The 17,650-nt window shown below is 42.6% G+C and overlaps 1 protein-coding gene across 2 annotated transcripts in view; it reads right to left on the reverse strand.

Moving 5' to 3' along the window:
* GRAP (GRB2 related adaptor protein) overlaps positions 1-17,650 on the reverse strand; it is a 720,202-nt gene that overhangs the window by 357,565 nt on the left and 344,987 nt on the right. For both annotated transcript variants that reach the window (XM_085628995.1, XM_085628996.1), the window contains exon 2: positions 2,750-2,847. In XM_085628995.1, coding sequence (XP_085485121.1) covers positions 2,750-2,847 — 98 coding nt within the window. The remainder of the gene's footprint in view (positions 1-2,749; positions 2,848-17,650) is intronic.

A 17,650-nucleotide genomic window follows, 5' to 3' on the forward strand; every position in this document is an offset into this window, starting at 1 on the left:
GTTTACAAGCAGTGGTTAGTTGCATATTTCCGAATTTGTAGGTACCCGTACAAGCATATGATTTAGAGGATGTTTTTCAAAATGTCTTCTTTCTTAGACACTGGCTTACATTTAGAAGGCAGCGAAATCCAATTGCTAATAACAAATGTTCAACTATTCTATGGTGCCACGTCTTCCGATAACAAGCCAGAAATGGAAATGAGACCTCAGGAAATGAGCTCAGGGCGCCCAGGGCAGGGCACACTTCACATGTAAGACTGCAAAGGATGCAAATATGTATTTACATTATTAATAAAATATTGATGAAAGCATAAAACGCACAGTCTCCATCTTAAAAACAAGCAGGAAGTGGGATAAGGGTGTGGGGTGGGGCACATCGCGTGCACTAAGGGGAGAGAGGCACGCAGGCTGGCAAATGGTGTGCACTTTCTCGGCCGCTTTGATGTTCTCAGTGGCCGTGCAGCTCACTGAGAACATCAAAGCGGCCGCGAAAGTGATCACGCAGGCGGACAAATGGTGCGCGCGCCTGGCGCCCATGCACTGTAGCTGGAGGCCTGAAAAGCCCTAGTTTGCACTTCCAAAACCCGGCTTACTAAAACTCTCGCCAGAGCAGTGCTAAAGCGCTGGCTCAGGCGAGACATAAAAATGGTACTTCACTTGTGTGGACAGGTCTAGTGCCCCCAGCTGGAAATGGGCCAAAACACAACATGGACGCAGCACATTTTCCCACTGAAAACTGATGCTTTTTTCCAATGCGGGTAGTTGTGGATTTTGGAAACTAGCTCAACAGGCACCTAGGGAAACCTAGCAAACCAGTACTTTTTTGAAAACTAAACACCTAGGGGAATCCACGGTGGAGTGACTTGCATGACTCTGACCAGGATGTTTTACCCAGAATCCCTTGCAAACCTCAAACTTTGAATAAAAAAAACATTTCTGTGATGAAAATGTCTGCAATCTGTGGGGACCCACAAACTTCCTTCCACCCAGCAAGTCTCCTAAAAAAAATGTGTGTCTCACTTAAGCGGGTAGGCTTAGTGCCCGTGAAAGGAAACATCCCAACCTGCAACATGGACGCATCACATTTTCCCTCTGAAAACTGACCTGTTTTTTTGCAAAGCGGATAGCTGTGGATTTTGGGGCCTTGCTCAGCCAGCACCTAGGGAAACCTAGCAAACATGAACATTTTTTAAAACTGGACACCTTGGGATTCCAGGGTGTATTGACCTGCGTGGCTCACACCAGGTTATTGTTTCGTGAGTCCCTTTCAAACCTCAAACTTTGACTAAAAAAAGAAATTCCTCATTTCTATGATGGAAAGCTTTGGAATCTGCAGCAGCCACAAACTTCCTTCCACCCAGCATTTCCCCTAAGTCTTCTGATAAAAATGGTACCTCACTTGTGTTGGTAGGCCGAGTGTCGGCAACAGGAAACGACCCAAAACACAACATGGATCACATTTTCCCACACAAAACTGACCGGATTTTTTAAAAGTGGATAGCTGTGGATTTTTGGCCCTGGCTCAGGCGGCACCAAGGGAAACCTAGCAAACCTGCCAATTTGTAAAACTAGACACTTGGGGGCTTCCAGGGTAGTGTGCCTTACGTAGATCCCATTAGGTTTTCTTACCCACAATACCCAACAAACCACAAACATTGACTGAAATAATGCATTTCCCTTACATTTCTGTGATGGAAGCTTCCGAATTCTACATTAATCCACAAAATTCCTACCATTTAGTGTTACCCCACTCGTGACGATAAAAACACAGCACCACTTTTGGTGCTGGGTCTAGTGCCTGCAACAAGAACGGATCAAACCAAGGTCAATGGGAGACCATGTGAAGCACTTGGGAGGGTTCCCAGGGCGAGGTAAAGAAGTTAAATACATTGTAGGAAATGTTTGAAAGCTAAGTTCCTTCTATTCATTCTGAATGATTTACTTGTCTGTCTGGTGCACATACCATTTGTATAACATGGGTTTATTATTTTATTTCTTTCCTTCCTATAATACAAACTGTAACAAGACTTTTTTGTAGTTTAACATACTTAAAGATTTAGACTAGACTAACCGAGAAATTTAGGAAATCCTGGTTGAGGTCATCACTGAGCCCACAATAATAATAAACTGTACCATGATTTGAGTCTTAGCTCCCCAGTTCTGGCATTATCACAATCCCTTTCTATGTTCTGTTTTTTTATCCAACATTAGTTTAGAGGTAGAAATTAGCAGGGCCAACCTATTTATGTGTTGAGTTGAAGGAACACAAAAATTCTGCTTCTATACAGTTTTCCCATAAACATAATTGTTTTAGATTTTTTTCAGGCAGGTCTTCTGAGGTAAAGCTGCTTGACGGTGTTTTCATATAATCAGACCTGCCTAAAACAGCTTTTTGAATCATACAACACAAATTGAAGCACTTTTGTAGGGTTCAGTCAAAGGAACGTAGAGGCAACTCATTATCTTTCTTCTGGCTGTGAACACCTACTTCATGTAGCTTAAAAGAAATTCCCACTTCACCTCCTGTAGATACCCCACTTGTCCTAAAGCAATTTAACCCTGTGGAAAACGCCATCCGATTTTTCTGCAACTTGTAGAAGAGCCGGAGCGCCCTGCTTTAACAATCCCGCCTCACATAAATTCTAGTGAGTGAAAGTAATAATTAAAATTAGATACAAAAAGAAACATCTGCTTTGATTAAAAACAAGGAATTAAGTAAAACTGGGCCTCTATTTTTTGTGTCACTTACGGGTGTGGCTTGACTTTGATGTAGTTTTTTGGAATGAACCCTTCATATCCCATCAGCTCGGCTTTATACCAGTTCTGGTCATCTTCCATGTTAAGAATCTGAGGAATAGATGAAAAGAAAGGTAAATAGGGGATTATTCTCAGGGAAGGAAATTGACTTATTGAATTTATCAGAGTGCATTTCAATCCATTCCCCTATTTCATCCTCTCCCCTATTTGGGGAGAGAATGTGGCCTAACGTCTAGAGCATTCAACCTCGAAGCTGATGAACCAGGTTTGAGTTTCGTCAGGGACGCTCAACTTCCTGTGAATCTGGGCAAATCACTTAATATCCCCGTGCCTAACAAAAAATTAATGTGTCCGTCTGTAACACAACTGGTGCTCATGTAAAGCGCTCAAATACCGTCGGGTCTAGTTTGCGTTATATAAAACTCTAAAAAAATTAAATAATAACATTCTTGCTATATGTCTCTTTGGGTGGAGATTGTAAGTAGCAGCATTATATTTGTACAAGAATGAACAAATTTCAAAAATAGAATTAAGGGGATTTTGTTAGTCGGTTGTCTACCAATTCATGAACTTCGATCAAGGTTCGCCAATGCTAGCAGTTTCTTCCCTATGCTTTCCCATTCGTACCTGTTGTATTTCTTTCACTTCAGTTGCTACCTCTGGTCTTAAAGATCATAACATCAGCCAACTCCTTCTCCTCCCCAAGCTCACCAGCAGCAAATAGGAGTCTGTTGTGGGGCTAACACAAGAGTTCAAAGCTGTGATGTCATTGTGGAGTCAATAAACCCAAAAAAGGGGACACTGTTCCTACGGCCAGGCGCGAAATGTCACCCAGGCCCAAAGAGAAGAAAAGAGAGAGAAGAGTGAAAAGAAATCCTAGGTGAAGGACCCACTCAGCTAATGGAAGACCACTCTTTGTCCTCTAATGCCCTCACACACCCCGAAGGATGTCATGCTTCATCATCGGGCAGTGCTCCTCGTAGGGCCGGCGCTGCAATTCCCTACGGGCCCCCCGAAGGGTAACTTTTTCGGAGATCTTTTGAGGACTGCCGGATGTTGCATGCAGGTGTATGGTGAGTGGGTCCTCTGTGGAGGGTGAAAAAAGTGTGCGTGCAATTGTGTAAAAGGTTAAGAAAGGGATAATCATGCAGCCAATGTAGAACAGATGTACCCTTAGCAGAGTCTAACTGCTTAATAAAACATTCCCCTGTAGGCACACTATGCCCAGGTGTCTTAGGTCATAGGTCGACATGTTTCGCGCTTCTGTTGCCATAACGGTCGTGTGCGCTTCTTCAGGACCAGAACTAAAGTGAAGGTGCACGTGAAACATTGGGAATAAAAATACCCTCCAAGTAGATCAGGGCATAAACCTGTATACCCTCACTGTGGTTACAGCATAATGGTAATAGCCGCTCCTGATCAATACTGGATGATACTGAGATGGTCGCTCCACAAACTAGAGGCATGGGCTGCCTGCGAGGGTTCTTCCCTGGTAATGGCCCCTAATGGCCTACCACATCCATGCAACTGCCGGCCCGTAGGGAATTGCAGCGCCGGCCCTACGAGGAGCACTGCCCGATGATGAAGCATGACATCCTTCGGGGTGTGTGAGGGTATTAGAGGACAAAGAGTGGTCTTCCATTAGCTGAGTGGGTCCTTCACCTAGGATTTCTTTTCACTCTTCTCTCTCTTTTCTTCTCTTTGTGCCTGGGTGACATTTAGCGCCTGGCCATAGGAACAGTGTCCCCTTTTTTGGGTTTATATATTGTTATAGGGAGCATGGACACTGGACCTTAATCAGCTCTCTGGTCCCCTTTTTCTCTTGTTTCTGATACATTGTGGAGTCAATGGCACGGTCATAGCTTGATCAGTGCAATTTTGGGAAGTGTGAGTTTCAGATTTTCCGACAATCAGGCTGACATATAATGTTTAAATACATTATATGACGAGCAGTGTGCAAGAGAGGAGCCTAAGGGGCAGTGGAAAGGGCGAGGAAAGCAGTTTGGTAGGAGTACTAAGAGAGAAAACACAATAGAATTGTAAAATAGCCAATATTTTGAGGACTTTCAAAACAGAGAGGGAGAGGGTTTTTGTGTGTTTTTTCTGTGTGTATGTAAAAATTCCTGGTGAAATCCAACTGACAACTCATAATACCCACCTGAAAGCACCGATACCCAACTATTTATCAGGAAATATATTTATATGGGGGGACGTAACACCCCCCTCGACCCCTCACCCCCTCCCACCCCCATGACAATGCCCCAGGTCAAAGGGTGTTTGATATCACTTCTGCTACCTCTGGCATATTGGTGACTGGAAGATACATATTCAAATTCAGAGAACATTATTCAAAGAGAGACGACACATGACCACCATTGAACAAGTTGCTGGCAAAATGTTCTATGACACATCAAGATTTCCCTGCTTTGTTAGGCTCATACGACCCCATCTATTCTAAACAGTCAAATCAGATATATATGGATAGGTGTAAGGTTAACACTTTTGTGTTGTTGATACCTGTACAAGTATTAGGAGAGACCACTTTGCTTGAAATGTGCTTGAAATGAAATGGGCGTCTTCCCTCTGGGGCATCATTATGAGGGTGCTCGGTTAATATTTGCTGGCTGAAACACTGATGCACGTGGTGGGAAAACTCTTTTGAGGTTGTTTTGCGATCAATAATCTATATATTTTAAGCAAACTCTTAACTCATCTTTTAATCCTACATATGTTTTTGAACTTATTGTAGCTTGGTTGTGAAAGATATCAATCATATTCAATTTGGATCTATTGTCATTTCATCACTGAACATTTAGTGTAATATGTGCATTGAATAATGATGGAGAAAACTTTTTTTCAAATGAAACAATTTCATTGAAAAAGTTGGCTCTTGTTATATTCAAAATAATACGATGGCTTATGCTATAGGGTTTGCACATCCGAAACATGGTCAAAGTGAGAGGATATGAAGTCATGAAAGGATAATGGCTGTCCTTATGATGGTGCTCCCTTGGTACCGTTAACCTGCCGCCTCGGTTGAAAGTTTTTCCTGGAGCAAAGTTCCATAACAGTAAAGTTTACAAAAGAAATGGTACCGAAGCACACGAGTAAGTCCCAGCAATTCTCTTGGACAATGATAAGATAGCAAGCACGAAACACGTGCCAGCTGCCTTTTGGAGATGTATTTTATGTAATATGGAGACTTGGATAAGAAAATATGAAGATCAATAAAAGACATTTTGCTTAATTTACTGCTGATGCATCATTGTTGATGATAATTGTTGTGACTTACTTGTGTGCTTCGGTTCCATTTCTTTTGTATCAATCTTGTTATAGCTTAAAGGGAGTCTATAAATCAAATTACTTAGTCAAATAATTAGGCCTGGGTGGTGAACTCCGCTCCGTTCGTGGAGTTGGTGGGGTTTTCCACAATCCGTGCTCCACGGAGAACGTGGAGTTCCGAAAAACTCTGCTCCGCATAGCTGAATAGAATTTTTATCTCGTTCACCAACATCAAGTTGGTAAGGCGAGCGCAAGCGTGGGAAATCCACCTCCCGGTGAGATTTCTCAACACGTGCGGTGGGATAATCACAATCGCTCACGTTGAGAAAACTTCCTTTCATGTTGAGAAAGCTGCTGTTCGAGTATAAAATCTACTCGAGAGGCAGAAAAGAAGTAGTGCCCTCCTGCGTTGCGCATGGTGGCGTTTGCGCTGATTTTACAGCACAGGACAAACACCCAGCGCTGAAAATCAACGCGAACGGCATAACCAAACACACTTCACTGCTTGCGGAACTCCGCGTAGCACGGCAATGTTTTTTAGTCACTTTGCGGAGTTCTGCATAGGCTAGCGAAAGTCAGCGAACTCCGCCCAGGCCTACATGTAATAAGTTGGATGAGCTCCCGCCATGGATTTTTCTCCAGTTTAGTTGCCACCTAGCTATGAGCCCACGAAATGAACAGTAAGAAAGAATTAATGTGCTGCTGATTCGGCGGCAGGGGCACGACTATGGGTCCTGGCAGAGATATCACTCTGCTGCTATAGAATGTTCAGGGCGATCTTCTTGGAAGTAGCCTCTGAGAAGAGAGAAGTATGGTCACTGAACAGCCGTGAGGCCGTGAACTAGGGGTGTAGGCTGAGCACCTGCGCCTGAGAAGAGTGGAGGGAGAGGCAGACTAGACTTCCCACACTGAATGAGAACAGGAGGCCCCTGAGGACTAGCGAAAGAAAAGAGACGATGGCTGGGCCTAGTGGCGGTGATGGAGTATCTCTGTCGATGGGGTCAAGCAAGTGTGTGGACCAGGCAGACGTGGCGAGCAGGTTATTGGCAGGGAGATGATGAGAGACATTGACTGGGTGCTACAGCAGGTTCACTTTCATGGCAGGAGAGACACAAGCCCATTGCTAGGTGAGCTAGGCTGCCAAGTGAGAAAGAAGTGATAAAAGAGAGGCTGACAGTCGGTTGCAATATATGCAGTGCAGAAGAAAGAGCGGAAGACAAAGGGAGAGTACTTCCACTCCAGGACCACCAACATCTCCCAAGGCTGGTAAGAGAAGGTGCGAGCCAGATTACACACTTGGGAAGCTTACGCCCTTGGTATCTTTAAGTCCATAAAAAGACACGTCATCTGCACCTTTTGTGAGCCTTGGCCTGCTGCTGGCCAAGAAAACACTTACATTGCAATGGAAGGCCCCTTACTGCCGCACCTTTGGCGGCATGGCAGGGCACAGTGCGTAAATGGAGAACTGCGGAGGGTACGACTGTCTGCTATGAGGAGGCATGCCACATCCACAGATGTCCCATAGCCCTTGAATGGGACACGCTGCTGTCACAGTTTGTACATCTTACATCCCCAAATGGATTCCCTACTTGACCCCACTTCCCGACATTCTTATTGGAGGCTCTATAATGCCAACTATCCCTTAGTCCAGTGTTTCCCAAACTGGGGTCCGAGGACCCCCAAGGGTCCGTGGCACATTCCCAGGGGGTCCTCTGCCAGCAATTTTAAAAGCACTGCAAAGTTCTTTGTGAAATTAGCAGTTTATGAGCAACTATAAAAGTGTCAAGAAAATGCCAGTGATTAATGTACCTGCTGGAGAGAGATGAGAGTTTTGTCCAGTGGCAGCTGTGACTTATCTAATGTGACACAGAGTTAATATGCCTACTGCAAAGAACGTGTACAATGCATTTTAAAAAACAGTATTTTATGTGCATAGGTCACAGAGATTCTTTCGTCACTGTGCAATTCATAAGGGACAATCGTAATCTAGCAGTGTCCTATAAACGGTCATCAAAGAGCTGCTGGCAAACTGCATGTTAAAATTTAGCAACACATGTTTATTTCCAGTCTATCGTTATCCTGATGCTGCTATGTTCCCACTTCCTGCACATTAACAATTTTGCAATGCTGTTTTGTCCCATCTATGTGTGCTGCCTAATGCAGCACACATGGAAGTTACAAAACGTCATTTTTATTAAAGATTGTTTATTTGCAGGAAGGGTCACCTTCCTGAACATAAACAATCAAAGGAAAAAGTAAAAACGAGGAGAAATAAGGCATTTCTCCTCATTTCGCAAAGTTAAGACCAGGTTTTTCATAGTCTTAATTTGGGTGCTGTCTCCTATTTAAGCTGACCTTGTAAATAGAGGGCAGCGTCAAAATCAATGGGTGTTGGAGTGAACGCCCACTGTAACTCCCACTGCCCACCTTTTTCACGCTAAGCATTGCGTGAAAGGGGTCCTTATTTACAAGGCAGCTTAAGCCACAATAAGTGGCTTAACGCTGCCTTGTAAATGAGGCGAAGCCCCTATTGCCACAGGAACATCGCTAAAAGTAACGTTCCCATGGCGATAGGGACTTGTAAATATGCCCCTGAAATCCTTAGTAATTCGAGTATTTGTTTTGTGTGCACACGTTTTTATTTATTTTTAATTACTGTTTTAATGTTTGAAATGTAAATCCTACAAATTGCTTGGGGGTCCCCGGCTTTCAGTGGTGACTCAATGGGGGTCCTCAGGAGTCAAAAGTTTGGGAACCACTGCCTTAGTACTTTTGCACCCTCAATTTACCCCCGGTCATAGCACCCCCTACATCCTCCTGTCCTAGGATGCACATTTTCACAGCCCATTGAACAAACCACTCTACCTTACCGCGCAACTCGAATACGTCATGACCGACCTGTCATGTTCCCCACACATTGTTATCCACCCTTTTCACACTGTACCTGACTCCGGACCCATCCCAGTTCATGTTCTACTGAGTGTAATGAATGACGTGTATTTTATGTCTTGGTGTCTTTCCTATTTGCCTGTATCTGCGTAACTTGGCATTATGCTTCTATTATCTTGCTTTGTTGTTTATAAATGCAAAATTCCAATAAAAACATTCTTTTTTCAAAAGAGAGGATGTGCGCCTGAAGAGTCGCCTATGTCTGCATTCCTGCACAGAGCTAGACCAGAGTCCTTCACTAGTAACTGTTGCCATCGCCACATGCGTTTTTCCACTGCAACACAGTGACCTGGAATAAAGATGCACTATCATGCAAACCAGATCCAGTGGGAGCGATGTGTGCTTCTAACCTTCTCTGAACACACCGACAATATGTAGGTTAAAAGCAGGCCCACAAAGAGGGAATGGGACAAGAGAAAACAACAGAGACATACTGCATGGTTGCACAGCTGGGCTTGATCTGCACAGATAGAGCATTGATATCTAAAGACAACAAAAGACTTTTAGTCAGTGGTGGCTGGCACAGGTAAGAGCGGTGGAGCGGGGCAGGGTGGGGGGAAGCCGACAGTTGACAGGCGGGGTAAAATTAAATTAAAAGATAAATAAAACCACTTACCTTGAGCTCACCGCATCGCACAGTCGGCGATGCGGTGAGCTCAAGGTAAGTGGTTTTATTTATCTTTTTTAATTTAATTTTGCCTCTCCCGTAGACTGTAGACTTCTGCCCCCCCACCCCACTGCTCTTAACCTGTGCCGGCCGCCACTGCTTTTAGTATTGGTGTTGCACTGACTCTGACACCTAATGTCTATTACTGCATGTGATATGCCTTTTGACACTCTCTTTGTTGCCAACTATCTATAGTCAAATCAAATTCAATGTTTTTCTAGAGCTGAAACATAATTAGAAAATATATGATATATACAAAGAAAAGCTATCATGAGTAACGTACTAAAGATAACTACATTGAACGTTATGCAATAACTTTGTGTGGATTTAAGTATTTTAAACTGACTGGGTGATAAACAGTGACGTGAGCAGCATTCAATAATATGATATCGTTTGTTTAAACAATCAACAATCATGCTTATCTTAAGCAATACCTTAATACCATGTCCTCTAAGAAGAATATACACATACGGGGTTCTCATTATCGTCTCTTGAAGATCAATGCATATTTCGATATAGAATTTGCAATCCATAATAGATGACTTTGCGTGTAAACAAATACGTTCAATATAAGTTCACAATCCAAGTAGATGACACCTTAAGAAAGCAAACATGCAATGTAAAATGTTGTAAACGTATTGGATGTCCGAGACTGGGCTGTGCCCCATCTCTTGGCCCTGTGACTTGGACATATGAGACTGTCAGAGAAGCTGTAAGTGGCCAAGCCTATGCCTACAATTGACTATCACATATAAGACTCTGTGGCAGTAACAGTAGCGCTGCATATTACAAAGCCCTGTTGCATTGAGGAAGGGGGGTTACGAATTACAACCTTGATTCTGTGTATGCATAATTGATAGAACGAGAGGCTAACCGAATAACCCGAAACCATATTAGGTACGATCATCTCTTCGTCACTTCCCCTTGTTGTCAGGAGGGATTGAGATAAGCGACTAACTGCAGTATATAAACTTGGTATAAGGATGGAGAAAAGAAAGGCGGTTAGCGCGTAGCCCTCGGCGGGGAAATAAATTCCGGGCGATACACAACAAACACAACAATCTCTATTGAGCTACCTCACTGGAGCTATGGGGGCGACAGAAAAACAAATATCTACTGTAGAGGAGTCAATAGTATCTGGCACATCATGCACCAATACTGAATCAGATAGTACTTCCGCAGGGCTGTCTGGTATGCCAGGGGGGTGTCCAAATGTCATAGCATCCCAGAACGGGTGCATCCAGAATATGACTAATGAAATAATACTTAGTGACCCTGACTCATTTACACAACCTCCGCAGAAGCGGCAAAAAAACCCGACCGCATCTGATATCTCGAACAAAGGGAGTGGGGGAATAGCGGAGGGTACAAAAACGTCCAAGAAAATAGTGCCAAGTACCCCACAGTTGGTTGAGCAGGGAAAAAACAACGGGTCCGAGGAAAGGCATTGTGAATACCACAGAAGACCCAACTAAAAAGACAGACTCAAGGGGGAATGATCTAAAAAACTTAATTTTGCTAGTTAAAAGGTTAGATATCTTTGTGCGGGACTCACTAGATAACTTGAGAGAAAGAGTAGTTCAGATAGAAACATGTCTGACAAATTATATAACCGGGGAAGGGACCACTAATAACACAGGCACCGCTCCCAGTCAGGGGGGCAAGGGAAATCACAAAACATGTAGGGGCACTAATATAACTGGTAATCAACATTTGAAGAGAGAGGCTGGAAAATCAAGTCAGAGTATCCCCCACTCACCACGTAGATCAGCTATCTTACCGGCCGCTCTACATACTTCCGCACAAAATATTATGGGTCAGCATGCAAGTGTCGAAGCAACCAGGGTAAGGAGAGAAACCACGACCTTAGAACAGGGTGCTAATAAGACTACTATTAATCAACCTACTGTGCCATTAACATCTAGATTATATTCCAAAGCACTAAAAGAATCCCCAACGGAACAACCATATTTAGATCTACCACCAGCAGTCACCCCATATACGGTTGTATTAGCAAACGTACCCAGGCTGAGATTTGCAGAAAAGGAAACCTGGGAAACATTAAGAAATAAGTCATTACATTGGCTAAGCTTGAAGGTGGGGTACACGGAACAGCTTTTCATGGAGTTCAAGATGGCGCGTAGGGTCCAGTGGGTGGGGAAAGGTAGGAAAACGCTACACGGAGATTGTGTGGTCCTGATGTTTAAAACCCCTCTGTTGGTGGAAAATATTTTATGGAAGGCAGGAAACTATTTAACAATGAGGGGAGATATTAACATACTACCGCTGGGTTTCTTTTATCAACCGCCAGCCATTCAGGGAAGAGGAGATAGGGGCAGAAACGATGAGGCCAGAAATATGTATGCACATATAACATTCCAGTGGAAAATCGGTTTGCATTGCTCCCCTCTCTGGATGAGATAGACTGACTGGACCACCCACAGGAAATAAAGCAAAAGAAAGTGGTTATTTTTTGTTCTTCCAAATCACAACTCGTTCATCAAATTCTAAACCCAAACCAAGCGTTGATTAGAACACACGCGGAGGCCATAACATGACAGAAATATAGAAGATAGCCTCAGATAACAGCCCCACTAGCACAGGTCTTATTAATAACTATAGCCTAGTGTTAGATCAGGGAACAAATTTGATAACGAGTCCATCCATCCATAAAGCTAATTCCCCCTTACCTGACATCCAAAGCGAGCCAATAGCTAAAGAGAATAGTCTCACGATATTATATTGGAATATAGCGGGCCTACGCTCTAAACTAACCAATCACCTATGGTACGATTTTGTGAAGGAATTTAACATCTTCTCCCTTCAAGAGACATGGGCCATAGAGGAAATCCACATCGAAGGCTATAAGACCTATCATATACCAGCCATACCCTCTATATCCGGGCGCCCAAAGGGTGGCTTAAGTACATATGTCTCAAATTTGGTGATGATAAATAAAATAACCCCAGTAAAAATAGAACCCAGTTACCAAATAATAACCCTGGAAATGGATCATCAAAATATGCTCATGCTGATAAACTTCTACAATAACATACAGAAGGATTTATTGAAAGATGTCCTGAAACAACTTAGAAATTATTTACAGAACATCCAGAATAGCAGTACATGGAATGCTCTATTTATATGGGTGGGGAATTTTAATACAACACTATGTACGACTAACAATAACCTAACATGTGGTTTGGTGGATGAGGAAAATTGTAACCTACCGCATTTCCATCATACCGCATACGGAGACACTTTAAATGAGATCCTTTTTGTCTTGGAAATGGGCTTTGCAAATGTAATGTGTTCTTCACCAATTCCATTTTCACAAACCTTTAATGGGAGAGGTTTGAGCTCAATAATAGACTTCATAATAATATCAAATAGGTATGCATCTCGCAAATTGAGCTATAAAACACATGACAATGCTATCAGCGATCGTATCCCGATGAGTGTATCCCTATCCTTCCCTACAATAACTCCTAGAGCAAATAACAAGAAATTATATGGCCCACAAAACCTAATAATCGACAGAATAAATGGCTACTCCCTAAAATGGGCGAAAGTGGACCCGCAGGAGTTTACTAAAATAGTAGTCAAAAAATCTCTTAACCCCATTATGAAGTGTTTAGACCCCTCCACCTCATATAAGGAAGTGTTAATAATCTATACAGAAATAACAAAACAATTAGAGAAACACTGGAAGTACGAGCTAAACAGAGAAATGGGAAGAACAAAGGGTGGTTTAATAAAAACTGCACAAAAGCCTATACAGAGCTAAAATGTGCGTTACACAAAAAGGAAAGGGATAAACTCGAGATCGCACGACTCAGAAAGGCATACAATCAGGCAGTGAAATCAAGGAAAGGAGAAATAAGAAAAGAGATCTGGGCTGACTTATACACAGCAAGTATCAATAAAGATAACACTGCATTTTGGCGAGTAGTAAAATCCCCATTTTTAGTAACGGAAGACACCCCACCATAGACATAGCAATAGATGAAAGACATTGGGTGGAACATTTCTCGAAGATCTTTGGCCAAGCTAATGAGAAGAACAAAAAAGTAGCAGGGACTACAAGTCTTAGCCCTAGACCCCAGTCAACAGTTTTTCCAATAGATATAGATATTACCCTAGCGGAGGTAGAAAGCGCTCTAAAGACTAGTAAAGGAGGAAAAGCTCTGGGGCCGGATGGAGTCCCAGTGGACATCTTTAAGTATAACATGGAACTACGGAGCCCCCTATTAACGAGAGTGTTAGAAGCGTGTTGCGCAGAAGGATTGATAGAATCGCGGTCGGAGTCCATCATGGTACCGATTATTAAGAAGGGCGACCAACAGAATCCGGCTTGTTATCATCCTATCGCATTGCTGGATTCGATGGGTAAAGTGGCAGGCCATATAGTTCTGAATCGACTTCAGCAATGGGCAGAGGATAACAACGTCTTATCAGATCTCCAATTTGGGTTCAAGGAATGGCTAGGTACAATTGAACAGTGCCTTAACCTAACAATTCTAATTGGTTAATATACAAAGGCAAGAAGGGGGAAATTGTACCTAGTCTTTGTTGATCTCTCTGCCGCATTTGACTGCGTATGCCATGCCAAATTGTGGAGTATTTTAGAGGCAATGGGGGTCGAGACTCCCATAATTAATTTTTTAAGAGAACTCTATAAAAATGCAAAAGCTCGGGTTCGACAAGGTGGAAATGGAGAGTGTACAGAGTCGTTCCAAGTAGAGAGGGGGTTAGACAGGGCTGTGTCCTGGCACCCTTCCTATTTACATTGTATACGAATGAGTTGGAACAAGCCATGTTGAAAGGGTGCCGGGACTTACCAGAAATGCAGAAGCGCCCCATACCCGCCCTACTCTACGCGGACAACCCTGTAATTATGGCACAGACACCATTGGGTTTACAGCGCACAATAGAGAGTTACAACGAGTTTATGAAGGGTCTAGGTCTAACAAAAAACACTTCTAAAACTTTCATAATGAGCTGTGGGGCTGGTATAATGAAGCAGAAGGACCTCTTCATAGAGAATAAAAAAGTGGAGTCCACAATCACCTATCCCTACCTAGGCATCTTAATTGACAATAAGAACACATGGCATCAAGTGATTAAAGCAAGAAAATTGCTTTTTATGAGAACAACAGTGGCCCTAGTGATTTTTTTACACAAATTAGGTAAGAGAGCCCCAGTAGAGATGCTTCAAATTTATCAAGCTATGTCAGTTAGTACAGCGACCTATGGGGCAGGGGTTTGGGGATACTGCAATGTAGACGACATTCAGAAAGTGGAAAACACAACAGATATTTACTGGCAGTTCCACAAGGCACCTAAACGTACATTAGCCACAATGAGCTAGGGTTACCTTACATTACTGATATATTAAAAATCCAACCGGTACTATTATGGCACCGGATTTGGACCTCCCCAAAAACAATTTTTAATCGGAATTTATTAAGTGACAGCCTTAAGCTCTATATCCGGGCGACCAAAGGGTGGCTTAAGTACATATGTCTCAAATTTGGTGATGATAAATAAAATAACCCCAGTAAAAATAGAACCCAGTTACCAAATAATAACCCTGGAAATGGATCATCAAAATATGCTCATGCTGATAAACTTCTACAATAACATACAGAAGGATTTATTGAAAGATGTCCTGAAACAACTTAGAAATTATTTACAGAACATCCAGAATAGCAGTACATGGAATGCTCTATTTATATGGGTGGGGAATTTTAATACAACACTATGTACGACTAACAATAACCTAACATGTGGTTTGGTGGATGAGGAAAATTGTAACCTACCGCATTTCCATCATACCGCATACGGAGACACTTTAAATGAGATCCTTTTTGTCTTGGAAATGGGCTTTGCAAATGTAATGTGTTCTTCACCAATTCCATTTTCACAAACCTTTAATGGGAGAGGTTTGAGCTCAATAATAGACTTCATAATAATATCAAATAGGTATGCATCTCGCAAATTGAGCTATAAAACACATGACAATGCTATCAGCGATCGTATCCCGATGAGTGTATCCCTATCCTTCCCTACAATAACTCCTAGAGCAAATAACAAGAAATTATATGGCCCACAAAACCTAATAATCGACAGAATAAATGGCTACTCCCTAAAATGGGCGAAAGTGGACCCGCAGGAGTTTACTAAAATAGTAGTCAAAAAATCTCTTAACCCCATTATGAAGTGTTTAGACCCCTCCACCTCATATAAGGAAGTGTTAATAATCTATACAGAAATAACAAAACAATTAGAGAAACACTGGAAGTACGAGCTAAACAGAGAAATGGGAAGAACAAAGGGTGGTTTAATAAAAACTGCACAAAAGCCTATACAGAGCTAAAATGTGCGTTACACAAAAAGGAAAGGGATAAACTCGAGATCGCACGACTCAGAAAGGCATACAATCAGGCAGTGAAATCAAGGAAAGGAGAAATAAGAAAAGAGATCTGGGCTGACTTATACACAGCAAGTATCAATAAAGATAACACTGCATTTTGGCGAGTAGTAAAATCCCCATTTTTAGTAACGGAAGACACCCCACCATAGACATAGCAATAGATGAAAGACATTGGGTGGAACATTTCTCGAAGATCTTTGGCCAAGCTAATGAGAAGAACAAAAAAGTAGCAGGGACTACAAGTCTTAGCCCTAGACCCCAGTCAACAGTTTTTCCAATAGATATAGATATTACCCTAGCGGAGGTAGAAAGCGCTCTAAAGACTAGTAAAGGAGGAAAAGCTCTGGGGCCGGATGGAGTCCCAGTGGACATCTTTAAGTATAACATGGAACTACGGAGCCCCCTATTAACGAGAGTGTTAGAAGCGTGTTGCGTAGAAGGTTTGATAGAATCGCGGTCGGAGTCCATCATGGTACCGATTATTAAGAAGGGCGACCAACAGAATCCGGCTTGTTATCATCCTATCGCATTGCTGGATTCGATGGGTAAAGTGGCAGGCCATATAGTTCTGAATCGACTTCAGCAATGGGCAGAGGATAACAACGTCTTATCAGATCTCCAATTTGGGTTCAAGGAATGGCTAGGTACAATTGAACAGTGCCTTAACCTAACAATTCTAATTGGTTAATATACAAAGGCAAGAAGGGGGAAATTGTACCTAGTCTTTGTTGATCTCTCTGCCGCATTTGACTGCGTATGCCATGCCAAATTGTGGAGTATTTTAGAGGCAATGGGGGTCGAGACTCCCATAATTAATTTTTTAAGAGAACTCTATAAAAATGCAAAAGCTCGGGTTCGACAAGGTGGAAATGGAGAGTGTACAGAGTCGTTCCAAGTAGAGAGGGGGTTAGACAGGGCTGTGTCCTGGCACCCTTCCTATTTACATTGTATACGAATGAGTTGGAACAAGCCATGTTGAAAGGGTGCCGGGACTTACCAGAAATGCAGAAGCGCCCCATACCCGCCCTACTCTACGCGGACGACCCTGTAATTATGGCACAGACACCATTGGGTTTACAGCGCACAATAGAGAGTTACAACGAGTTTATGAAGGGTCTAGGTCTAACAAAAAACACTTCTAAAACTTTCATAATGAGCTGTGGGGCTGGTATAATGAAGCAGAAGGACCTCTTCATAGAGAATAAAAAAGTGGAGTCCACAATCACCTATCCCTACCTAGGCATCTTAATTGACAATAAGAACACATGGCATCAAGTGATTAAAGCAAGAAAATTGCTTTTTATGAGAACAACAGTGGCCCTAGTGATTTTTTTACACAAATTAGGTAAGAGAGCCCCAGTAGAGATGCTTCAAATTTATCAAGCTATGTCAGTTAGTACAGCGACCTATGGGGCAGGGGTTTGGGGATACTGCAATGTAGACGACATTCAGAAAGTGGAAAACACAACAGATATTTACTGGCAGTTCCACAAGGCACCTAAACGTACATTAGCCACAATGAGCTAGGGTTACCTTACATTACTGATATATTAAAAATC

The sequence above is a fragment of the Triturus cristatus genome, chromosome 10 (assembly GCF_964204655.1).
Source record: "Triturus cristatus chromosome 10, aTriCri1.1, whole genome shotgun sequence".
NCBI lineage: Eukaryota > Metazoa > Chordata > Amphibia > Caudata > Salamandridae > Triturus > Triturus cristatus.